Raw genomic sequence first — 26,788 nt, 5'->3', positions numbered from 1 at the left:
CTGGTAAATCTCCTGCGCCCACAAAAACATCAACATCCTTCCGAGATGAGCTGACCAGAATGCAATATAATATTTCAAGTGTGGTCTAATCAGGGTTTTACAGTGCTACAGCGTTATCTCATGGAGTTTGAACTCCGTCCCCTGACTAATGAAGGCTAACACTCCATACATTGTCTTAAGAACCTAACAAAGTTCAGCAGCAACTTTGAGGGAACTGTGGATGTGGACCTCAATTCCCTCTGTTCCTCCACACTGCTAGGAATCCTGCCATTAACCTTGTATTTGGCCATCAAAATCGTGCAAACTGCCTTATATTCTTCCACACCGAATCACTTCACACTTTTTTGGGTTAAACTCCATCTGCCACTTCTCAGCTCAGCTCTGCATTCTATCAATGTCCTGTTGTATTCCCTCAACAACCTTCTGTACAATCCACACCACCACCAACCTTCGTTAAGAATCAACTGTGTGTGCTGAATAGGTAGTTTGCTCTAACAATATTCTGTAAGATGCTGAAAATTTCTGCATGGTTTGTCCAAGTGGAGCTGCATTAGATTCTTAAGCAATAAGTAAACTGCTGTACAAGCACAGCAGTTCAAGTGGAATCTGTGGAGTTAAAAGTGAAGTGTAATGTTTCAAGTCAAGGGAGGTGATGGGTAAGAGGAAAAATATCCAGTGTAAAGAAATGCAGGGGAAGAGTAAGACAGAGGCTGTGGATAATAGGTGGAAACAGATGAAGAGGGAAGATCAGGGACGGGGAGTGATGGAAATGGTGAAAAAAGGAAGTGACGCTGGGTGGACTGAGTGAAAAGAAAGGGTGTCTGCAAAGTGGTTAACTAGAGCGAGCCTGGCCTTGCCAATGCAACCAAATTGCGAGCATTGAATACAATAGACCAGGTTGGAGGATGTGCCCATGAATCTCTGCCACACCTAGAAGGCCTATTTAGGTCTGTGGATGGTGGTGAGGGAAGAGGTAAAGGGACAAACTGTACACCTTCTAAAGTGCCAGAGGACGGGTGGGGTGGGGGGGAGGTAGGTGGGAAGGGGAGAGCAGACAAGAGAGTGGTCCTTGTAGAAAGGGAGTAAAATGTGACTGTGGCAGGATCCCATTGTAGTTAGTGAAAGATAACATACTGGATATGGAGGCTAAAAGATGAGGAGCAAGAGAAGTCTAGCTCTGTCCTGTCTGGGGAGAAGGGAGGTAGGAGTGTGTACAGAAAATAGAGGAAATGCATGTGAGTGCTCCATCAATCAGTGTGAAACCAAATTTCCAGAGCAAAGGGGAGATTTTGACATCCTCGAGCAGAATGCCTTGTTTTGAGAACAGCTGCAGCAGAGATAGACAAATTGGGAGAAAAAGGGCAATGGCATCCTTCCAGGAGTCAGGCTGTGAGGAAGTGACTAGGATGAGTGTGGCAGTTGGCCTTCGAGCTACTAGCTCCTTCAATGCTGGCAAGTCAGATTCTCTGCTTTTTCTTTGAAGGCCCTTGATCTTGCATTCTTGTATACTTTGTTATAAATTGGGATTGTCATCCAGTGGCAAAATTATCTTTCTTTTTCTGTGAAGGAAATGACTCCAAAGTGGAAGGTTTGGCAAATTTTGAGAAGCTGCGGATGATCGCCAAGGAGATTCGCCATGTTGTCCGCATGACTTCAGTTAACATGGATCCAGCTGTAATGTTCAGGAATAGGTTAGTAATTGTCAAGAAACCAACAAAGGATTACATTTTTATAAATGTGGTCAGGGCAATGCAAGCCTTGAATGTTTTAGTTTTGGGGAAGTGTGTTGAAAATTTATTACATTCTGCGAGGTATTTCCTGTTTAATAGGACTCTATACATGTAAATCTCATATACTGTAGTACAATCTATAAAGATAATGCTTCCAGTTTCTTTGAGAGAGTTACAGCATACAGCTTAATGCTAATCACAGTATGCGTTGCCAACTGATTTTCTGGTTATCTATTGTTTTATGTTTTCATTCTTCTCTGCCACACAGTGTGGAAAGAAAAGCTATTACTTCAAAATTTAAACTTGCTTTTAACGTAGAACATGGAACAGAACAGTACAGCACAATACAGCCCTTCGGCCATGTTGTCCCAACTGTTTAACCTACTCTAAGATCAATCTAACATTTCCCTCCCACATAACCTTCTGTTTTTTTCATACATTTGCCTATCTTAAGAGCTTCTTATTGTCCACAATGTATCTGCCTCTACTACTACCCCGGCAGTGTGTTCCATGCTCCTACCACCCTTTAAAATAAACAACTTACCTCTGACATTTACCCCTACATTTTCCTCCAATCATCTTATAGTTATGCCCCCTCATATTATCTATTTCATCCTGGGAAAATGTCTCTGGCTGTCCACTGTCTGTGTCTCTTATCAACTTATACACCTCTATCAAGTCACCTCTCATCCTCCAAAGAGCAAAGCCCTAGTTCACATAATCTATCCTTTTCTCTCCAATCCAAGCAGTATTCTGATAAATCTTCTCTGAACCCTCTCTAGAAGCTTCCACAGCCTTCCTATAATGTGGTGACCAAAACTGAACACAATATTCTGAGTGAATATGTATGGAACCAGAATTTTATAGAGCTATCTTCCGCTTCTTGAACTCATTTCCCCCGACTAATGATGGGCAACACACCATACGTCTTCATAACCACCATGTTGACTAGTGTGGCGACTTTGAGGGAGCTATAGACGTGGACTCCAAGAAGATAGCCAATTATTTTCAGCAATAACCTATCAAGAGTTGTTGGAAATTCCCCCACAGCCTCTGTTTTAAACTAGTGTGTGTACTGCTTTTAGTTTGCTCATTACACATTCAGTTTCAGTCAGCCACCTATTTTCTCAGTCCCGTGGTTAACGTAGCAGGATGCATAGAGGTAAGTATAACCAATGGCCAGTACTTATGCACCCGTTCAGCATGAATATCCATTGACGCATTTCTTTTTCTCTTTTGTTTTTCTCCATTCCCTTTCATTGTCCTGAAGAAGATAGGATGGAAATGTTTGTAAAATGGTTGAGATTGATGGCAAAAGTGGTCAATTGTAATTGCTACATTGAAATTTCACAGGGACTGATAATTGTGTTCTTTGGCATTCACCCAATTAGTGCTGGTACTTTGAATCTGATTATTTTTCTGACTTTGAGATAATGCATTTAGATTTTAAATGTTGAGCTTGCTTTTGAACTAAATGATAGCAATAAAAATAACATTAGAATTTGCTGTTAATTAAGCATTTAAGAGAAAAGTTTTTTTTAAATCAAACTGAACCTGAGTATGAAAATAATTGCTGTAGTAAATAATTACCCAAAGAGCTTGACAGTTCAACATGAGCAATAACATGCCCAACTTCAAAGACTAAACACTTTAAAAATACTAGCAATGCTAAATAAGATATTACAATCTAACATCACTTCACTTTGTAAACTGCATTAAGCACCTTTATTTTCATTTAAACAGTGGCAAATGGCTACAAAATAAATTGAAGATCAACTGAATTACAGTGCTTATAGTTACAGAATATTTTTACATGGTTCATAATAAATTACTCCACTTCATTCCATCTGAATATACGTGGTCTAAATAAATGAAATGCTGTGCTTATTACAGATGCATTGACTTCAATTACTTTTTTTTTACTGTGAAACCATGACTGTTTTCCAGTGCTTTTTTTCTCAACTTGGCAGTGGTTGGTAGGGAGCAAAGGGAGTGTGGGATCTTTAACGAGGCAGTTACTCATTTTCTTCATTAATGCTAGTTTTTACTTCGCTGTTGTTGAAATTACCCTCAGAAGAGAAACAGCAATTTATTCAATTTGAAATGCAGTTTACAAAGTGATTTAAAAACTTGATCATTGTGATTGAGCCACAGAATGATATGGTTTTTATTCATTTAATGGCCCTTTTTGTCATTTTTTTCCATCCTAGTTTAATTGGTCACCAAGTTTAGTATCCATAAAGTTTGTCATTTTTATATCGTCGGCTATATTAACTCCCATGAAAATATTAGGGCTTCAAGAAATGAAACTTATTCCACTGACTTACAATTTTAAATGTTTTATAAATAAAAGAATATCTCCTCTTTCTTATTGGTGTCTTTCAGCTTGTCATTTTTTGCTGGATAGTAGCAACTTGAAAGCAGGTCTGTTGAGGCAATTTTTAAGGGGGTACCCATTGTAGTTTTATTTTGCACAAAGAGATACCAACTTTTTTTTTTGCTGGTGTTTTAGCATAAAACTAAGAGAAGCCCAGTATCTTGGGACAATTTTCTTCCCATCCAGATGATGCTTCAAGGTTCTTGTCAATAATGCCTTTGGTGGCCATTATACTTAAAATATAATTGTCCCAAATCATGATGTAATGAAAGTGGATCACGCTACTGTTGATTTATAATACTGCTGATCGTTATAGTTAGATTATTGGGTTAATTGAATGGAATGCACTCTTAGGGAATAACTTCAGTCAAGGGGACTTTGAAACTAGTCCAAAATAAAGTCAACCTCAAAGGTGGGAAATAGGTTTTGCAGAATCTGGAATATTCTGTAATTCTGCTTCAATCTTGCACTACTTCTCACTTTAATACCTACAAGGCCACAAGAGAATGTGATTTGTATTAAAATTTTTATAGTGCATATCTTGGGATTTTTTTCTTTCACTCCATTAAAGTCCAGCTTTCAGTCTGGAATAGTTGCAGGATTATAACCATTCACCAGTTTCTATGTAACATATCAGTAGTACGTCGACCCAAGAATCTGCAGATGCTGAAATCTTGAGCAAAAAATAAACTGCTGGAAGAATTTAGCAGGTCAAGCAGAGTCTGTGAAGGTAAAATGGGTTTGTTACTGTTTCAGTTGGGAAGGTGTTTGGGTAAAGGGGAACACAATCAATATACAGAAGTGAGAGGGAGGGGTGATACAGAGACTGTAAGGTGATAGATGGAGCAATGTGGGAAGATAAGCAGGTAGAGCCATGGGGGAGGTGGGAGAGATGAGACACGGGCTGAGTACTGTAGGTGATAAGTGGAAATACAAGAAGGAGAAAAAAGCAGTTTTTTTAGGGAGATGTAGACAGGTTGAGGGGAGGGCAATGGAAATGGTTAAGACTGAAGCTAGAACATGACAGCAAATGCAGTCTTCCTGCGTTCCTTTCAGACTACTATCCAGGGTCTGCCAGCCTTTATTAATTATTTTTTTCTATTCTCCTCACTCATTACCTAGACACATCACCCTCCCCCGCCTGACTCCATCTGCAAGTCTTCCACATTCCTATCTATCTGGATTTCTTCTCCTTGGTTTACCTCTCCTATCTCTTCCTCACCTGGTTCCTTTACCTGAATCCACCCATCACCCAATAACCTCTGAATTTACCCTTTCCAATCCTGTCACTGCTATATACTGGCTTTCCTCCCTCTGCATTGTCAGTAATGATGCAGAAAATTGACGTGAAATATCGACTCTATGGCCCCACAGATGCTGCATGACCTGCAGAGATCATCCAGCTGTTTATTTTTTGATATCAATAGTATGTTCTGATTAGATCAGATCTTTTTGATTTGATAATATGAATAGTAGTGCCAGTTTTATAGAACTCTCTGTTCCCTTGTACTGCACTCTTCCCCTCGTCCTCTTTCTCTTCTGAACTGGTTTATCTTTTCTACCTTTCTCTCTGAACACATGCTTCAATGTTCATGGCTCTCACTTACAGGAAGAAGAGATGGAGGAGTTTGGGGTAAGTAGTCTGTGCATAGGTGCTGAGGTTTTGGCACATAACAGCTCTGCATCCTCCTCACAACTGCCTGCCCTGTAAAACAGCATGTCTCACTTAACCTAATACCCATCCCACCTGTCCCCTTATAATATTGTTATATTACAGAATAACTTCTAAACTACTTCAACTAAATGCCTTTTACAACAAAACAATGCATGCAATTTTTAAAAAAATATATAAACTCTAAACATTTTTTAAGACTGTGCCTGGGCTTTATGCATTTATTTTGCAAGTGAAGAGCATTTTGCAGTAAATTTTGTTTTGCAGTGGTAATAGCGATGGACAACTTTAGATCCATTTTATATGATTTTTTTAACTGTGTCTGAGCTTGTGCATTTATTTTGCAAGAAAAGAGTATTTTTCAGTAAATTTTGTGCTTTGCAACTGTATTAGTGGTGAATAATTTTATATTTATTTGATATGATAGTGTTGATATTTCTGATGAGTGATGGAACTTTTAATAAATGGCACATATAGCTTAGGTGTAGCATGATTAACTGAAAGTAAATCTTTTCACTATATTCCTCATGATTTTATTGGGACTATTACTGATGCAGTATTATATTACTATTTCCCACATAGCATTATGTTAAGTAAATCAAAACATGCTGAAAATATTCAAGGGGCAGGAAGCATCTGTGAAGAGTTAAGTTTTCAGGTCAATTATTCATCACACTACTCTTTATATCCACTCCAATAATACTGTGGTTAATGTTAAAATAACAATACTACCACCGGGAGCAAGGTTGAAATTGGTCTTGATCAGTTCGACATCAATTAAAATTGTGATTTATGTTGATTAAATGTCTTAATTAAAAGTCTGTAATTTACAGTCTCAGTTTTTGGATAAAGCAGAAAGACCAGTGACATCAAGTTGGAGCTATTTTATGCAAAAATAAAAGGAGAATGTAGGCTGTTTATATCAAGTGAAGAGTTTCAAGACAAAAAGATTTTAATTAATATACTGACATTGAATCCATTTCGAAACAACCTCAGCCACTTTATAGTTGGTCAAATATTTAATAAAGTGCAAAAACTGTAGTAATATAGGAAATGCATATATAGGATTCCCCCAGTCATTAATAACCCCCATAATTTGACTTTTTGGAAATATAGATTCATATCCTTCCCTGCTTTTCTTTGCAGTAATGCCATGTCAACTTTTTTGTCTATTGAAGAGAGCAAACAGAGTCAAGGTTTAATGGTACTTCTGACAGTATAGCAATGTAGCAGGTGAGGAGAAAAATGTAGAGGATAAAACAAGCAATCTAGTAGGAAGAGCAAACGGAAACAGGTTTAGAAGCATGGGAAATCTGGTAGGCTCAACTGAATTTACTTTAATGCAAGGAACCTCATGGGTCAGTCAGATAGGCTTAGGGCATGAATCAACAGTTGGAATAATGACGTTACTACAATTATGGAAATGTGATTGAAGAAAGGGCAAGATTTGAAGCTTAATTTTCCCTGGCAACGCAGTTTCAGACATGACAGAAGAGGACAATTCTCACTAACAGCAGTATTTAGAGAGGGTGTTCTAGAGGTATGATCCAGTGAGACCATATAGATAGAATTTAGGAATCAGAGAAGGAGAAATCACTTTACTGGAGTTATTCTTTAGACCCCCCAATAATAGATAGGAGTTAAAGGAGCAGTTTGATAAGCAATTTGCAAAAAAAAAGTGTAACAGCAATAGTGTTAGAGTAGTATGGTATTTTAACTTCCCCAGCATTGACTGGGATTGCCTGAGTGAAAGAGACAGAATTTGTTAAGAATGTTTTAGGCCATAGGGTGCAGGAGCAAAAATAGGCCTTTCGGCCATTGTTTATGCTTCTCCATTTAACCCCAGTCACCCACCTTCTCCCTGTATTCCCTTGCAATCAAGAACCTATTAATCTGTGTCTTTAAAAAAACCAAATGACCTTGTTATCTGTGTGGTAGTTATCCCACAGATTTACCACCCTCTGGCTGAAGAAATTCCTCCTCTTCTCCGTTGTAAAGGGGCATTCCTTTATTCTGAGGCTGTACCATCAGACCTTAGACTCTCCCACTAATGGAAACATCCTCTCCATATCCACACACCCTTCAGTATTTAGAAGATTTCCATGCAATACACCTTATCCTTCTAAATTCCACTGAGTTCAGGCCCAGACCCATTAAAAGTTCCACATATGTTAAGCCTTTCATTCATACAATCATTCTCATGAACCACTAGACACTAGAATACTACAGCACAGTACAGGCCCTTCGGCCTTCAAATGTTGTGCTGACCCATATATTCCTTTAAAAAAGTACTAAACCCACACTACCCCGTAATCCTCTATTTTTCTTTCATCCATGTGCCTGTCCAAGAGGCTCTTAAATACCCCTAATGTTTTAGCCTCCACCACCATCCCTGGCAAGTGATTCCAGGCACCCACACATTCTGTGTAAAATAAAAAAAAAAAAAAACAACAAACAACAATTTACCCCTGATGTCTCCCGTAAACTTCCCTCCCTTAACTTTGTACATATGCTCTCTGGTGTTTGCTATTCATGCCCTGGGAAACAGGTATTCCTCTCACAATCTTGTAGACCTCTATCAAGTTCCAGCTCATCCTTCTACGCTCCAAAGAGAAAAGTCCCAGCTCTGCTAACCTTGCTTCATAAGACTTTTCCAGTCCAGGCAACATCCTGGTAAATCTCCTTTGCACTCTCTCCATAGCTTCCACATCCTTCCTATAATGAGGTGACCAGAACTGAACACAATACTCTTAAGTGTAGTCTTACCAGAGATTTGTAGAATTGCAACATGACCTCTCTACTCTTGAACTTAATCCCCTTATTAATGAAGCCTAGCATTCCATAGGCCTTCTTAACTATCCTGTCAGCCTGTGCAGTGACCTTGAGGGATGTATGGATTTGAACCCCGAGGTCATCCACACTCTTAAGTAACCGGCCATTAACCCTGTACTCAGCCTTTTGGTTTGTCCTTCCAAAATGCATCACCTCACATTTACCTGGATTGAACTCCATCTGCCACTTTTCTGCCCAACTCTGTATCCTCTTGTAACCTTCGACAACCTACAGCTCCATCCACAACTCCTCCAATCTTCGTGTCATCCGTAAACTTATTCACCCATCCTTCCGCCTCTTCATCCAAGTCATTTATAAAAATCACAAAGAGCAAGGGTCCCAGGACAGATCCTTGTGGCACTCCACTAGTCACTGACCTCCAGGCAGAATACTTTCCTTCCGCTACCACCCTCTGCTTTCTTCCTTTAAGCCAATTTTTTATCCAACCAGCCAAGGTTCCACTGTTCCCATGCGTCATGACTTTCTGGATGAGTCTTTCGTGGGGGACCTTGTCAAATGCCTTGCTAAAATCCACATCTACCACCCCACCTTCATCAATTTCTTTTGTTACCTCTTCAAAAAACTCAATTAGGCTTGTGAGGCATGTCCTTCCATTCACAAAGCCATGTTGACTATCCTTGAGTAGACTGTACTTCTCCAAGTGCTCGTAGATCTTATTCTTAAGAATCCTTTCCAATAGTTTGCAGACCACCGACATGAGACTCACTGGTCTATAGTTCCCAGGATTCTCCCTATTACCTTTTTTAAACAAGGGAACCACATCTGCCATTCTCCAATCCTCCGGCACCTCCCCTGCAGCCAAAAAGGATTCAAGGATCATAGCTACTGCTCCAGCGATCTCTTTTCTCACTTCCCACAGCAACCTGGGGTATATCACGTCCGGCCCTGGGGACTTATCAATCTTGATGTTTTTAAGAAGATCCAACACTACTTCTTCCTTAATCTCCACATTGTCCAGCACTCAGGCCTGTTCTATCAAGGACCTTTTCACTTGTGAATACTGAAGCAAAGTATTCATTTAGGACCTCCCCAATCTCCTCCGCTTCCAGGCACATTGCCTTCTCTATCCTCTAGCGGCCCCACCTTCATTCTTGTCATTCTTCTGTTCTTCACATACGCATAGAATGCCTTGGGGTTCTCCTTAATCCTACATGCCAAGGCCTTCTCATGCCTTCTTCGAGCCCCTTTCTTAAGCTCCTTCCTGACTACCCTATATTGCTCATGAACCCCTCCTGCTTCTTATATCTAACTTATGCTTCCTCCTTCCTCTTGATGAGTTGCTTCACGTGTTTCATCAGCCACAGTTCCCTTTTCCTACCATTTTTTCCTTGTCTTAGTGGGACAAACCTATCCTGAACCCAGCACAAGTGGTCCCTAAACTTCCTCCACATTACTTCTGTGCTTTCACCCTTGAACATCTGTTTCCAATTTACTCTCGCTAGTTCCTGCCTCATCCTTTCATAGTTAGCCCTTCCCCAGTTAAGCACTTTCCCATTTTGTCTATTTTTATCCTTTTCCATAGCTATGCTGAAGCTAAGGGAGTTGTGGTCACTCTCACCAAAATGCTCCCCCACCAAGAGGTCTGCCACCTGACCAGGTTCATTACCCAGAACTAAACCCAGTATGGTCTCTCCTCTGATTGACTGGTCCACATACTGTGTCAGGGATCCTTCTTGAGCACATCTGACGAATTCAGCCCCATCTATCCCCCTTGCAGTCAGGAGGTGCCAGTCAATATGAGGGAAGTTGAAATCACCCATAACTACAACCCTGTATTTCCTGCACCATTCTCAAATCTGCCTGCTTATCTGCTCCTCGGTGTCCTGAGGGCTATTTGGGGGCCTATAGACTACTCCCAGCACAGTGATTGATCCCTTCCTATTTCTGACTTCCACCCACACCGACTCAGTGGACACTCCCTGTTCAGCGTCCTCCCTTTCTAAAGCCATGATGCTACCCCTGACCAGTAATGCTACTCTTTCCCCCCCCCCCCACTTTTCTACCTCCCATCCTATTCCTTTTAAAACACCTAAACCCCCGGACACACCTCTGGACACTCTCCAGGGCCAGTTTATTTTTCCTTGAACATGAGGACCAAAATTCCTCGTGATATTCTAAATGCGGTCTAATCAGCGCTCTTTAAAATCTCTGCAGTACATCCTTGTTTATATATTCTAATTGTCTTGAAACAAATGCCTACATTTAATTTGCCTTTCTCACACTACCAACTCGACCTTCGGGTTAACCGTAAGGGAATTCTGAACTAGTATTTTTGAACCTCTAGTTTCTGAATTCTTTCCCCATTTAACTAATAGTCTACACCTTTATTCTTCCTACCAACTTGCATAACTGCTCACTTTGCAATGCTGTATTCCATCTGCCACTCTGCACTTTCCTAACCTGCCTAAGTCTTTCTGCATGTTCCATGCGTTCTCCACACTGCCCGACTCTCCATCCATCCTGGTACTATCCTCAAACTTGGCCACAATGCTATCAGTTCCTTCATCCATAACGTTAATGTAAATATTGATAAGTTGTGGTCCTAACTCTGATCCCTGCAGAACCCCACGAGTCACTAGAAGCCATCCTGAAAAGGATCCCTTTACCCTCACTCTCTTCCTTATGCTAGTCAGCTAATCCAATCTCGTCCCTTGCTTGTAACACAATTGGTACTTACTTTCTTCAGAAGTCTCGTGTGTCAATGGCCTTTTGAAAATCCAAGTAAATGATGTTCAGTGATTCTCTTTGGTCAACTTGCTTGTTGCCTCTTCAAAGAATCCTAATAGATTTGTCAGGCAAGATTTCCCCTTAACGAATCAATGCTGACTGTACTGTTTGTTGAGACAATATGTAGAAAGCCAAACTGGAAATGGGGCAGTATTCAATTATTCAATCGTATCTCAAGAAATGAAACTGGGAAGGTGGTGGATGTATTGGCAGGGAAATGCTTAGAAAAAGGTGAACAAAATTCTGTGTAAATTACAGGGTAGGTATAGAAAAAGATGAATTTGGACCTCAAAGAAAGGAGGTGGAGAAAAGAAATAGGGAACAGATGCTTGCAGCTTGCAGAGGAGGTTTACCAGGATGTTGCCTGGTTTGGAAAACAAGTCTTATGAGGCAAGGTTAACAGAGCTGGGACTTTTCTCTTTGGAGTGTAGAAGGGTGAGAGGGGACTTAATAGAGGTCTACAAGAGTATGAGAGGCATACCTGTTTCCCAGGGCATGAATAGCAAACACCAGAGGGCATATGTACAAAATTAAGGGAGGGAAGTTTAGGGGAGACATCAGGGGTAAGTTTTTTACACAGAGGGTGTGGGTGCCTGGAATGACTTGCCAGGGATGGTGGTGGAGGCTAAAACATTCAGGGTATTTAAGAGCCTCCTGGATAGGGACATGGATGAAAGAAAAATAGAGGGTTACGGGGTAGTGTGGGTTTAGTACTTTTTTTTAAGGAATATATGGGTCGGCACAACATTGAGGGCCGATGGGCCTGTACTGTGCTGTAGTATTCTAGTGTCTAGTTGACAAGTGGGAGTCTTTAAAAGGAGAGTTAAGAGTTCAGGGCCACCATATTCCAGTAAAGCTGAAAGAAAGATGGTATTAAAGGTTAGATTGGGGAAGGGCGTGGGAGGAGAGAAAGCAAACATATAGTGTGTGCAGAGAGAACTTAAGAAATAAGCTAGGAGAGCAAAAAAGGGCGATGGTAAGTTTAAGGAGACTCCCAAGTAATTCTGTAAGTTTATCAGAACCAAGATGTTTGCTAGGGACCACTTAAGGAATAAAGGAATAATTTATGTCGGAAATAGGGAAGGCCTAAACCATTTAGGCCTATTGTAGGCAAATAGGCTTAACCTAGATCGGCAAAAAATGTCAAGGTAGATGTGGTGGACCAAGGGCCCACTAATATAATGTACAGTTTCATGACTCAGTGTCTCTATCTGTATGCTGCCTTTGAAATCAGGAGGAAAGTACCAGGTGCACTAATCTTGAATAAATCTATAATTTGTCTACTATTGTCCAGATTGACAGTTTAATTTAGTTTTTTTGAGCATGATTAGTACGTTTGTACATATTTTAAAGAGCAATGGTTTGTTGCTCTTTCTATTGAATGTTTAAATGTTCTCAAAGGCTGAATTGATTACAAATACATAGTTAATGTTGAAATGTGAGAAACATTTATTGCTCTGATTTAAGTGTTTAAAAAAAAATTAAAACAAAATTTAGAGTTTACCAATACCAAGAAGGACCAAGGACTGAAACTAATAATGTCACCCTTGCGCACGAGGGGGGCTCACTGGCACTATCAGTTGCCATCCAGTAACACAAGCTATCATGGGGGATCATGTGTGTGCACGCACATTATCCTAACGATACTTGCCCCTCTGAGAGCAGTCCTGTATACTTCTCTGTATTTCATATTTGTTGGTTGATTCTGAATAAATCATAGAACTGGAAGAAAACTAGCCTGCTTTGTTTTATATTCCGACAATGTCCTCATGTTGTAAAGTTAGTGGAATTCTTTTGAAACTGGGTATCTCTTTAAGTATATAAAGGCAGGAGAGATAAAGCAAGTACAACAAAGTCCATTAGCATCAAATAAATTAATTAATTAAGGTCAAGAACACGTCATTCCCCAGGCTATGACAGACCCCCATTCCTGTGAATTGTAACCCTGACAGTTCACAAGACAGAACTGTAGCCATGAACTAAATTCTCACATGACAGAAAATACCTGCAGAGGTAGGTTGTTCCATAGAAATACGTATTCCAAGAAGCATTTTAAATCTTGTTCTGGTATTCTTGATCATAAACTAGATGTTAATAGAGTCATAGAACACTACAGCACAGAAACAGGCCCTTAGGCCCATCTAGTTTGTGCCGAACCATTTAACTGTCTCGTCCCTACAACCTGCAGCTGGACCGTGACCCTCTGTACCCCTCTCATCCCTGTACCTATCCAAAAGGTGGTGGGAGGGGAGAGAGAAACACCAGGTGACAGGTGAAACCTGGAGGGAGAAGGATGAAGTAAAGAGCTGGGACGTTGATTGGTGAAAGAGACAGAAGGCCATGGAAGAAAGAAAGAAAAAGGGGTGGGGGGAGAAGGAGCACCAGACAGAGGTGATGAGTGGACAAGGAGATAAGGTGAGGGAGGGAGGGAAAAGAAGATGGGAAATGGTGAAGCGGGGGGGGGCATTACTAGATGTTTGAGAAATCGATGTTCATGCCATCAGGTTGGAGGCTACCCAAGCGGAATACAAGGTGTATAAGGTGCTGTTCCTCCAACCTAAGTGTGGCCTCATCACGACAGTGGAGGAGGCCATGGATGGATATATCAGACTAGGAAGTGGGATTAAAATGGGTGATAAATTTAGCCTGAGTTTATCTTGCACTAATAATGATATTCCTTTAAAACATTTTACTATAAGCGAGGTTTTAAATGCAAATGATGATTGTACAAAGGACAGTCAGTGGCCTGAAAGGGATGCCTCCAGATGAGGCCCTCCGTTGGTCAGGGTCAAGCTTGAATGTTGTGTTCTAGCTGTCTACATCATATGCAAGCCAGGGCAGGAGGATATGGAAAGCAAGCTATTGTCCATGCAGTAGATTCCCCTTCTCCAGGCAGCTGATGAATCTGAAGGAACAACAGAGACTGGTAACAGGATAGCATTAGCTACATTGCAGGAGTTGCCAGTCAGCTTTGAACTCAATGCAGAACTTCCTTGCGGATTCCAGCTCCAGATTTTGCCTTGGATTTACTTCCAAAGCCTTCACCACAAGCGGGTGTACCTGTAAGGCAGTGGAGGTTTGAGATCAAGAGTTTTCCTTCTCCTAGAGGAGCTGCCAACCATGGCTGATGAGTCCTATTTGACCGAGGCAACTGGTTTTGAGGCACTTTGCCCTTTCCCCTTTCAGTAGAAACAGTTCCGCCAGACTTAGTAGCTAAGCCTCACGAGAAGGCCAGGAGCTGGACTTGGTCGTCACAAGCATTTTGAGACACACACCATTGGAAGCATTTAATAGGTTATGAGACCTTATCCCCACTACCTCCCCTGGCTATAACAATCTCAAGGAGCCATCTCTTGATAGGGTTGGCAAAATGGACATCAGCGTGCTTACGAGAATGTACTCTTATGTTTGATGTGGCAAAGGTCTAGCTAGTATTAAGAATAGTTGACTGCAGACCCAGAGCAGATGGCAAATCCACCTCACCTGTTTCCCAAATACTTGTTCCTACGTACGGGATGTGCAAAAGTCAGGAGTTCGTTAACTGAGGACTTTTATCTGTTTTTGATTGTGATGGTTGAGGAAAGGAGTGTGTTCAAGAACTTCCTAATCATCATTATGAGTATTAAACTGATCGCCAGGTAGTTTGCAGAGTCATATCCTGTAGTTCAGTAAATAAAAGCAAATCTCCTATTAATTCGCATAGACTATGTTACCTGTATAAATTTTCTTTAGTATGGTCAAGAGGAACTATATTCCTTAAAATTTTTCTCGGTATCCTGTTATCTATTAACTCATTGCAATTATTCCTGTGCCATTGTAAGGTCTGTTATTCACAAATCTTTCTCTGTTGTTACTGTGGGCATGTGATGCTGATGAAGTGGCGGCAGGTGCCATGAACTAACATCCTCCACTCATTCACTGCATGCGCTAGTTTCTATAACCGCTGAGAAAACCTGGCTGCATTTTGATTTCCGCTTCTTCCCTTTGGACAGGTCATTAAGTCAAGGCAGCACAAATTCCAACGTGTTAGATTCAGTCCAAGGCGGAGGTCATAAGAAGCGAGTACGCCGAAGCTCCCTGCTCAATGCTAAGAAGCTTTATGAGGACGCACAAATGGCTCGAAAGGTTAAGCAGTATCTCTCAAACCTAAACGTGGAGACAAATGAAGAAAACATTCAAATGATGTCGTTGCAATGTGAGCCAGCCTATAGCACATGTGAGTGAACTCCAGTGATTAATTGTTTTGAATTGTTAATGAAAAAACATTTAGCAATTTATTATTTGAAAATAATTTTAAGCAGGAATAGTTTTTGCCATTCGTGATATTCAGTTTTATTCAGATACAGAAGACTTTTTTTCCAGAAATAAATATAGAACAATTAACTTCCACCATTTATTTGGGCTTGGGATTTATTAAATTAGAATCATCAACAGCAAATTATCCATTTATGTACAACAGCTGTTTTTTTTCTTCCCTCTCCTCAATTTCTTGACCCACTTTTGAAAGAGAATTCAATAGACAAAGATTAATATCAGTATTTGCCCAATTAGGTAACAATTTATCCTTTACTAATATAATGACGGTTAGCAATCTCAAGAGAATCATGCCAACTGTCTGCCTTCCCTTATATCAAATATCAAATACAATCACATTTAGATGGTGGTTATGGTGAAATCTGGCTTATTGTCCATTCTAATTCAATTATAGCGTGTTCTCCATATCATCAATGGTAGGGAATCATACATCAAGCTGTTTGATCTGCATCGTTCACCTCTCAACCAACTAGATTTACTGAACTAAGAGGATAGCACCGTATCCTGTACACCTGGCCAATATTTACGTTTAACTTGACATTAATAAAATAAGTTGGTCATTCTCAGCTTGCCTGTGTGTAAATGATCAATTATAGTTCACTTTCAGTCAAAAGTAGTTCTAAAGTAACTACTTAAGTATGATCACAGGATATGATAACTGCTTAAATATGATAACTGAGGATATTTTCTTAAGTTGACACAGCATAACTGTATAACAGAGCTACAAGATTATACCCTCACATATTTCTTTCTTTTCACAAGATGAGGTACAGTATTATGGAAACCTGTAAGTTTTGACTCAGTTGAAGAGAATTTGAAACCCGTGTATATCTTGCTGTTTCTTATTCATGTGCCACATAGTAGCTTATTGTCGTTGGAACTCCCAGGAACAGGAGCCAGTTTTCTATTCAACCTCTCAACTCAAGCAGATGTATTGCTAAAACTGTGAGGGAAATATGAAATACCAAAATATATTCAAATGAACATTGATTTTACGTACTGTTTTGTATGCTGAAGCTACACTTCCAGAATCACAGATGAGGAGATTAAAGGCTAAACTGCAAAGTGGTCTGACTTTTCATACGTGATGGAAGCGAAAGCAATAACACATTAATGTTGTGTGAAAGTGCTGTTAGATTGTTGCCCATTGGCTGCAAGAGCATACTGCCAACAAACACAAGATGCTGGAGGAACTCAGCAGGCCAGGCAGCATCTATGGGAAAAAGTACAGTCGACACTTCAGACTGAAACCCTTTGACAAGACTGGAGGGAAAAAAGCTGAGGAATAGATTTAAAAGGTGGGTGGAGGAGAGAGGCAAACACCAGGTGATAGGTGAATCCTGGAGGGAGAAAGAGCTGGGAAGTTGATTGGTGAGATAAGGTGAGAGGGAAAGGGGATGGGAAATTGAGAAGGTTGGAGGAGGGGGAGTTGATGGGCGTTACCGGAAGTTTAAGAAATCAATTTTCTTGCCATCAGGTTGGAGGCTACCCAAATGGAATATAAGGTGTTGTTCCTCCAACTTAAGTGTGGCTTCATCACGACAGTGGAGGAGGACATGGATGGACATAATCGGAATTTGAATAGGAAGTGGAATTAAAATGGATGGCCACTGGAGATCCCATTTGGTTTGGCAGACAGAGCATAGATGCTTGGCATAGCGGTCTCCCAATCTACGCCAGGTCTCACCAATGTACAGGATGCCACACCGGGAGTACCGAACACTGTAAATGACCCCCAACAGACTCACAGGTGAAATGTCGCCTCACCTGGAAGTACTGTTTAGGGCCCTGGATGGTAGTGAGGGAGAAGGTGTAGGGGCAGCTGTAGCACTTGTTCTGCCAGTGCTACATGGGATAAGTGCCAGGAGGGACGGATGGACAAGGAAGTTGCAGAAAGTGGGGGGTAGGGAAAGATGTGCTTGGTGATGGGATCCTGTTGGAGGTGGCAGAAGGTTTAGAGAATTATGTGCTGGACGCAGAGGCTGGTGGGGTGGTAGGTGAGAACGAGGAACCCTATCCCTGGTAGGGTTGCAGGAAGATGGGGTAAAAGTAGACATGCATGAAGTGGAAGAGATATGCTTGAGGGCAGCATTGATGGTGGAGGAAGGAAAGCCCCTTACTTTGAAAAAGGACATCTCCTTCATTCTAGAATGAAAAGCCTCATCCTGAGAGCAGATGCAGCGGAGACGGAGTAATTCAGAAAAGGGGATGGCATACTGCCATCAGGTGGTCGTGTCTCTAGTGGGATGTGTGGCAAGGAAATAAAACCAAGTGAATTTTCAGTGGAGATAAAGTTTAATTGGAGCATAATGCTGTATTAAACTGTAAGCTTAATGAGAATTAATAATAATTTTATATTTATTTACAACTGTGTCATGCTAGAGCCAGTATAAGTGAATATTTCATATTAAACTAAAGTATGTTAATGAAATCAATAATTCTGAATGGAATTGTTAAGTAATACTGATGCAGTCCAAACATTCATAATAAAATTGGTTCATTTCTTAAGTTAGCAAGAAATAACAATTTTCTGTTCAAACAAAAATTATACTGCCTGCTATTAATTGCTTTTGTTTTGTAACAGTAAGCAAGAACTTTGGTGAACGGCGGTCATATAAAAGCTCAGACATGTCCCCAGTAATTACAAGGTCATCTGGTCAGCACGGAAAGCACCAAGTACAGCAACGAATGAGCCAAACCTTGCAATTGCCAGCAGTACCTTCAAGCAACTCACGCAAAAAAGTACCAACTCCATCATTTGGTAATTGTTTTATCCATTTTTGTTCTAATAGGTACTTCTTGTTATTGAGTTCCATTCTCATGAAATGTTTACATCCTGTAAGTGTAAAGGAGAATTGCATAACTTTCTTATAGTTTTAAAGGAATAGCTATACTGTAACAAAAATCTAGGAAGCAACAGAGGTCATTAATTTCCAGAATGGAAAAATATATATATTTTTTAAATTTTTTGTTTTAGTGACTTCATGTTTAATAATTTTGTAAATGTCTCTGAATGACACTTTCATTTAAAGACTTAAAGTCCATAACACTTTCACAGTAAGCAAAGTTCTCCACTAGCTTTGCTTTTAGTTCGCAGTATTTCAGAGCCTGGGATTCCACACTATGATGTTTGTGTTACAGTTGTCCTTTGGGACATATTGCTTACCTTCAGAGTGCAGAAGGAGGTTGACATAGGTTCTCTTTTACTGACCCAAGTAAGGGCAAAATATTTACATTGATAAGCCTCTATAAGACAGCAAGTTGTCTGCTCACCGCCTGTCACACTTCAGTAAAATGAGTATGTGAGGTTCAGGGTCAAATTAAGATCTTTATAATTTGACCATCATACTTACAAGCATGAGTACAAAAGCAGGAAAGTTAGTTTAGCTCCTAGCAAACACCCAGTGCTAGAACATTGTGTCCAGTTGTAGTTGCCAAATTTTGGAATTTATCTGAAACACCCAAGAGGATACCAAAACAAATCATTTTAGTTTTGAGTGGTTTCAGCTATCAGGATTCGAATGGAGAAACGAGGACCATTCTCACTGAAGCAGAGGATGTTGAGGGGAAGTTTATAATAGTGTCCTTATGGAGGCTTATCAAATTAAACATCTTAATGAGGTTAGCAGAATTTTGTAGAGCTGAATTTCACCAGAGTGGATGCATGTCTTGGAATTATCAACCAAGGTCCCAGCACACTTGCATTTAACCTGGGCCAGTGAAAGATTTCAGAGAGATTTAGATGGAATAAACCAGAATGAAGCTGTTTTCATTAGCGGATAGTTCAAAAACTGGAGGATACAGGTTTAAAATTTCAACCAGGGCCATGTGAAAAATATCTTTATTTTTGCAGCAAGTCTTTATGGTCTGGAACTCACTGACTCAACAGGTGGTGGAAATAGAATCAATGGGGCTTTCAAATGAAAATTGGAAAGAGACAAAGAACAAGCTTTCATGCAGTAGGGCAAGAACAGGGCACTGGGGCTGACCAGATTGCTGTCCTAGCAGCTGCCATAGATCTGATGGACTGAGTGGCTGCTCCTGTACTGTCATTTTTATATGATCTGTTCTGACCTAGATCAGTCTTTTCATTCATGTGTTCTAAAAATGAAACCTAATAGAATTATAGTTTTTTTTTACTAAAATTGAGTAAGTTCAATAACTTATTCCTGGTCACAAGAGATTCTGCAGATGCTGGAAATCTTGACCAACACACACAAAATGCTAGAGGAACTCAGCATTCATGGATGGAGATAAACAGTTCGGGCCAAGACCCTTCATCAGGATTGGAAAGGAAAGTGGCAGAAGCCAGAATAAGAAGGGAGGGGGATGGGGAAGGAGTACTAGCTGTCAGGTGATAGATTAAACCAGGTGAGAGAGGAAGGTAGATGAATTAAAAAGTTGGGAGGTAATAGGTGGAAGAAGTAAAGGGACGAAGAAGAGGATATCTGATAGGAGAGGACAAATTCCTGGTACTTTGGTGCAGCATCACTGAAACCATCCTGAAAGGTTAATTACAATGACTACATGTGGTGCTTGAAATGTCATTAAGTTGTAGTGGTTATGAAAATGAACGTGAGTAACGAATAAACTCTTCTCAGGCTTCTAGTTGGGTACAGATATTGTTTACAAATTTCTTCAGGGATGATGCCTGAGCAAGTTTAGTCCGATGGTATTTTTTAAATGTGCGTAGTTAATTTAACAGCATTCACTTTGCTTTGATCTACATCTTATAAAACATAGATTTATGAGTGTGAATGGGGTATTGTTGTGTTAGTTTGTTCCCAGGCCACTACAGTCAGGCAGCATGCTGACTCTTTTAACAAAAAATAATGTTCAGTTGAGTTCCTGGGTCTTCTCATGCTTTTGAATATTACTCTGCTGCTGCCTTGAGTCAACTAAAGCTTATAGGAAGGGCCTATGAATGTGGCTTTAAAATCAAAACTTAAAAAAATGTAACAATATAAATTAAAAAAGGGTATGCCACCTTAGGCAGCATTTTGTGGAGAATGAATCATAATCTTTCAGTTACAGGACCATTCAGTAGGCTGATAGCAATAACTCTGTTTCTGTATGAACAGAATGTTGCCTGACCTGTTGAGTATTTCCAGCAGTTTGATTTCATTTCAGACTTTCAACATTGATTTTTTTTTAATTCAACTATAACTGTTCTATTAATTTTATTTCCCTAGGTACCAATTCACCACAGTCCTTGAAGAAGACTTCGGTTATGTCTGAGGAAGTACTAGCAGATAGAAGCAAGAAGAATACTGATGACACTATGTCAACAGCATCCTCACAACTGTCTTCTCCTCCTGTATCTCCTCAAAATCCCTCACGCAAAGGTAATCTTTAGCCGTAGTGCATTGGTTTTACATCAGCAAACCTTAATATTTAATAATTAGCCCCATTTTATATAGCTGATTCTTAAAAGAAATGGGAATACAGTAAAACTCCAATTTCCTGCTATCCAAGCATTCGGAAATCCTGCCATTTCAGCATCTGACTCATTTGGTAATGTCTCCTGTGCTCCCTCCAACGGTCTAGAGTCCTAGCTGCTGTTTATCTTTTCAGTTCCCTGGAAAGTTTATGCTGTAGCGGTGTGCTACACACAGCGCTAGAATAACCACACGGAGTTGGTGAGTTAGAGTTAAACTTCGCGGCCCGCTTTAAAGCCTTCCCGTTCCCGCCCTCCCTGGGCGGGATTGCTGTGGGGAATGCATATTCCCAGACCCTTTCTGCGCGTGGGATTTTCCCCCTGCTGGTGAAGATGGCCTGGCGCCCTTTTTGGGACCGGCCCTCTGCCTGCGCGCGCTGTTGTGAGCCGGTTCGTGTGTGCCAGAAAGTGGGTCGCCACATAACGCCCCCCCCCCAGAACCGGTGATACCTCCCCCAATGTCCACAGTCTGGATCGGCCTCTGTTTGGGAGGTCTGCCCCCGCGCCGCGGTGCCTGAGCCTGGACCTGGTGAATTCATCGTCGGTCAGCGTGATGGAGTCCAGGTGTGGGGCCGGCCCTCTGCCTGCGCGCGCTGTTGTGAGCCGGTTCGTGTGTGCCAGAAAGTGGGTCGCCAGATAACACCCCCCCCCCCCCCCCCCAGAACCGGCGATACCTCCCCCAATGTCCACAGTCTGGATCGGCCTCTGTCTGGGAGGTCTGCCCCTGCACCGCGGTGCCTGAGCCTGGACCGGTTGCGCCAAGTCCACATGGGCCGGTTTGAGTCGGTCCACTGTGAATACCTCCTCTCTCCCCCCAATGTCCAGCACGAACGTGGACCCGTTGTTCCTGATCACCTTAAACGGTTCCTCATAGGGCCGCTGTAGCGGTGCCCGGTGTCCGCCCCGTCATACAAAAAGAAACTTACAGTTCTGCAGGTCTTTGGGTACGCAGGTCAGGCTCTGTCCGTGCTGTGAGGTGGGTATGGGGGCCAGGTTACCGAGCCTCTCCCGTAGTCTGTCCAGGACTGCTGTGGGTTCTTCCTCTTGCCCCCTTGGGGCTGGTATGAACTCTCCTAGGACGACCAGGGGCGCGCCGTACACCAACTCGGCCGACGAGGTGTGTAGATCCTCCTTGGGCGTCGTGCGGATTCCGAGCAGGACCCAGGGAAGTTCATCCACCCAGTCAGGCCCCTCCAGGCGGGCCATGAGAGCCGATTTCAGGTGACGGTAGAAGCGCTCCACTAGTCCGTTCGACTGTGGGTGGTAGGCAGTTGTGTGGTGTAGCTGTGTTCCTAAAAGGCTGGCCATAGCCGACCACAGGCTGGAGGTGGACTGGGCGCCCCTGTCGGAGGTAATGTGGGCCGGTACCCCAAAGCGTGCTACCCAGGTTGCGATCAGTGCTCGGGCACAGGATTCGGAGGTGGTGTTGGTGAGCGGGACTGCCTCTGGCCATCTGGTGAAGCGGTCTATCATCGTTAGGAGGTACCGCGCTCCTCGCGACACTGGCAGGGGCCCCACGATATCCACATGGATGTGGTCGAACCTCCGGCGGGTGGGTTTGAACCGCTGCGGCGGAGCCTTGGTGTGCCGCTGCACCTTGGCCGTTTGGCACTGCATGCACGTTTTGGCCCATTCACTGACCTGCTTATGAAGTCCATGCCACACGAACCTGTTGGCGACCAGCCGGACGGTTGTCCTGATGGAGGGGTGTGCTAAGTTGTGAATGGACTCGAAAACCTGCCGGCGCCAGGCTGCTGGGACGACGGGGCGGGGTTGGCCGGTAGCTACGTCACATAGTAGGGTCCTCTCACCTGGGCCTACGGGGAGGTCTTGAAGCTGTAAACCGGAGACTGCAGTCCTGTAACTGGGGATCTCAGTGTCTGCCTGCTGTGCCTCTGCCAGCGCTGCATAGTCCACTCCCTGGGACAGGGCCTGTATGGTAGGTCTGGAAAGTGCGTCCGCCACGACGTTGTTCTTTCCAGAGACATGCCGGATGTCCGTCGTGTACTCGGAGATGTAGGACAGATGTCGCTGCTGGTGGGACGACCAGGGGTCGGACACCTTAGTGAACGCAAAGGTAAGCGGTTTGTGGTCTGTGAACGCGGTGAAGGGCCTACCTTCTAAGAAGTACCTGAAATGCCGGATTGCCAGGTATAGTGCCAATAGCTCCCGGTCGAAAGCACTGTATTTGAGTTCGGGTGGTCGTAGGTGTTTGCTGAAGAACGCCAGGGGTTGCCAGCGACCCTCGATGAGTTGTTCCAGCACTCCACTGGCCGCTGTGTTGGATGCGTCCACCGTGAGGGCAGTAGGAACGTCCGTTCTTTTTTTTTTTTTTAACAAAATTCTTTATTACAAATGTCGGTGCTATACAATATTTACAAACCCAGTGAATAACACATTTACTACACTACAAACAGACAATACATGTTAAACCAATATATTGCCATCCTCATCAATGATGGCATTTACACCCCGCGGAGCCCAACGGTCCCGGAACATCTCGACGGTCGCCGTGGACTGCGCGTTCTGGGGTGCACTAGCATTGCGGCGTTTGCTAAGGCTTCTTTGGTTTTAATGAAAGCGGTTGCGGCCTCTTCGTCCCAGGTAATGTCCTTGCCCTTACCCGACATCAGGGTGAACAGGGGGCGCATGGTTCGGGCTGCTGAGGGGAGGAAACGGTGGTAAAAATTCACCATACCCACGAATTCCTGCAAGCCCTTGATTGTGTTGGGTCGGGGGAAGTGGCGGACCGCGTCTACCTTGGCGGGCAGCGGGGTTGCCCTGTCTTTAGTAATCCTGTGGCCCAGGAAGTCGATGGTGTCGAGTCCGAACTGGCATTTGGCTGGATTGATTGTAAGGCTGAATTCGCTCAGGCGGGTGTAGAGCTGGCGGAGGTGGGACAGATGCTCCTGCCGACTACTGCTGGCTATGAGGATGTCGTCCAAATAGATGAATGCAAAGTCCAGGTCGCGTCCCACCGTGTCCATTAGCTGCTGGAAAGTCTGTGCGGCATTCTTTAGACCAAACGGCATTCGGAGGAATTCGAAAAGTCTGAATGGGGTGATAAGTGCTGTTTTGGGGATGTCGTCCGGATGTACAGGGATTTGATGGTATCCCCGGACGAGGTCTACCTTGGAAAAGATCCTTGCGCCGTGTAGGTTTGCTGCGAAGTCTTGAATGTGCGGCACAGGGTAGCGGTCTGGCGTTGTAGCCTCGTTCAGTCTGCGGTAGTCACCGCATGGTCTCCAGCCCCCTGTTGCCTTGGGTACCATGTGAAGGGGGGAGGCCCATGGGCTGTCGGACCGTCGTATGATCCCTAATTCTTCCATCTTCTTGAACTCCTCCTTCGCCAGTTGGAGCTTGTCCGGGGGAAGCCTTCGAGCACGGGCGTAGAGGGGTGGTCCCTGGGTCGGGATGTGGTGCTGTACTCCGTGTCTGGGCATGGCTGCCGTGAACTGCGGTGTCAGTACTGTTGGGAAATCCGCCAGGACCCTGGTGAATTCATCGTTGGACAGCATGATGGAGTCCAGGTGTGGGGCTGGCAACTGTGCTTCACCCAGGGAGAACGTTTGAAAATTCTTGGCGTGGACTAATCGCTTCCCTTGCAGGTCGACCAGCAGGCTGTGGGCTCGTAGAAAATCTGCCCCCAGCAGTGGTTGGGCCACGGCGGCCAGTGTGAAGTCCCACGTGAACCGACTGGAGCTGAACTGTAGCCGCGCACCGTGCGGGTGCCGTAGGTTCGTATTGTGCTGTCATTAGTGGCCCTCAGGGTGGGTCCCGGTTCTCTGTTGCGGGTGTCGTAACTCGTTGGAGGTAAGACGCTGATCTCCGCTCCGGTGTCGACCAAAAAGCGGCGTCCCGACTGCTTGTCCCAGACGTACAGGAGGCTGTCCTGATGGCCAGCCGCCGTAGCCATCAGAGGCGGCTGGCCCTGGCGTTTCCCGGGAATTTGCAGGGTGGTCTGCAGTGGCCGGCCTCTGTGCCCCACCGCTGGTGGTAGAAACACCATTGTTCGTTGGGCTCCTCACTCCCGTCGCCGGGTTTTGTAGGCTCTGCTGCCGGGCCTGGTCTGGTCTGTCATTGGGCACGCGGCTTGGTGATCTGTGTGACGGATGCCCCTCTCTCTTTCCTGGCATTCCACAGCGCACCTGCTCGGGCTGCCACCTCCCGGGAGTTGCTGAAATCTGCGTCGGACAGCAGCAGGCATATGTCCTCGGGCATTTGCTCTAGGAACGCTTGCTGAAACATGAGGCAGGGTTTGTGTCCTTCAGCCAGGGCCAGCATCTCGTTCATTAATGCTGACGGCGGCCTGTCTCCCAAACCATCCAGGTGCATTAAGCGGCGTGCTCGTTCGCGCCGTGAGAGTCCGAAAGCCCTTATGAGCAGGGCTTTGAATGCTGTGTATTTGCTGTCCTCCGGGGGCGACTGTATAAACTCCTCAACTTGTGCAGCAGTCTCCTGGTCGAGAGAGCTCAGCTCGTAGTAGTAGCGAGTGGACTCCGAGGTTATCTGCCGAATGTGGAATTGTTCTTCTGCTTGTTCGAACCATAATTGGGATCGCAGCGTCCAGAAGCTTGGCAGTTTTAACGAAACTGCATGAACAGAGGCAGCGTCGGTCATCTCTGGTCCAAATATCGTTTGGGCCGTCGGGGTCACCAATTGTAGCGGTGTGCTACACACAGCGCTAGAATAACCACACGGAGCCGGTGAGTTAGAGTTGCGATGAAAGAGATTTATTCAAACTTCGCGGCCTGCTTTGAAGCCTTCCCGTTCCCGCCCTCCCTGGGCGGGATTGCTGTGGGGAATGCATATTCTCAGACCCTTGCTGCGCGCGGGATTTTCCCCCTGCTGGTGAAGATGGCCTGGCGCCCTTTTTGGGGCCGGCCCCTCTGCCTGCGCGTGCTGTTGTGAGCCGGTTCGTGTGTGCCAGAAAGTGGGTCGCCACAATGTTAAGATATTTATGATGAATAAGGACTTACAAAAAAGCAAATTAATAGTGCTTTGGAGTATTAATAGGAATAACATTCAATAAACCAGAAAAAAGGCTTGTTCAGCAACAGCAGAATTCTGGAATATTGAACTTCACTGTACATTTAGATCAATTAAAGAAAGCCACAGAGCCATTGATTGGATATCAACTTTAGTTTTTTTTTGTTTTTAGCCATTTGATTCAGAACAGATTATTTCTCATAAAGATGTTAAATTTATGGTGAAGCTCTGAAGAGAGGTTTGAGATGTGCTATTGTGAAGCTTCATTCTGTTTTAACACTTGCTGGTACTAATTAGTTGTTTTCAGCTATTAATTAACAAATATTTTGTTCCATATCTTGCTGCAGTAAGGTATCTCACTGTGCATCCTGTCAGAATTGTTTCTGTACTCTTCAGTGCATGCTGAAGTAGAGCATCTGGAATCTCATTGAGCAGTGGTCTTATCTAGAGAGCCTTAACAATTAATAAACATGGAGACAACAGAAAGCGTACATTGGAATCAAAATTAGAATCAAATCAATACAAGATACAGGATGGGATGATAAGAAATGACCATGTTTAACTTTAATTTCTGTAGCTATGTTGAATTAACAATTGAAAAGACTTGAACTGTTTGTTGCCAGACTTCATGTTGATTGGTAGGTCAATGCAAAGTATCCATCTAAAATTAAGTGGAAAATAATGTCAAA

General features: G+C 43.3%; 1 protein-coding gene across 9 annotated transcripts in view; it reads left to right on the top strand.

Annotated features, from left to right (window-relative positions):
* Positions 1-26,788, top strand: part of LOC140200510 (rap guanine nucleotide exchange factor 6-like) — a 397,383-nt gene that overhangs the window by 347,787 nt on the left and 22,808 nt on the right. For 6 of the 9 annotated variants that reach the window (XM_072263951.1, XM_072263945.1, XM_072263944.1 and 3 more), the window contains 5 exons: positions 1,568-1,691; positions 5,717-5,740; positions 15,352-15,575; positions 18,258-18,434; positions 20,866-21,018. In XM_072263951.1, the coding sequence (XP_072120052.1) occupies positions 1,568-1,691; positions 5,717-5,740; positions 15,352-15,575; positions 18,258-18,434; positions 20,866-21,018 (702 nt within the window). The remainder of the gene's footprint in view (positions 1-1,567; positions 1,692-5,716; positions 5,741-15,351; positions 15,576-18,257; positions 18,435-20,865; positions 21,019-26,788) is intronic. The other 3 variants (XM_072263950.1, XM_072263949.1, XM_072263953.1) reach the window with 1 other exon arrangement.

The sequence above is a fragment of the Mobula birostris genome, chromosome 7 (genome assembly GCF_030028105.1).
Source record: "Mobula birostris isolate sMobBir1 chromosome 7, sMobBir1.hap1, whole genome shotgun sequence".
In the NCBI taxonomy this organism is placed as follows: domain Eukaryota; kingdom Metazoa; phylum Chordata; class Chondrichthyes; order Myliobatiformes; family Myliobatidae; genus Mobula; species Mobula birostris.
This window is presented reverse-complemented; position numbering and strand designations above follow the sequence as displayed.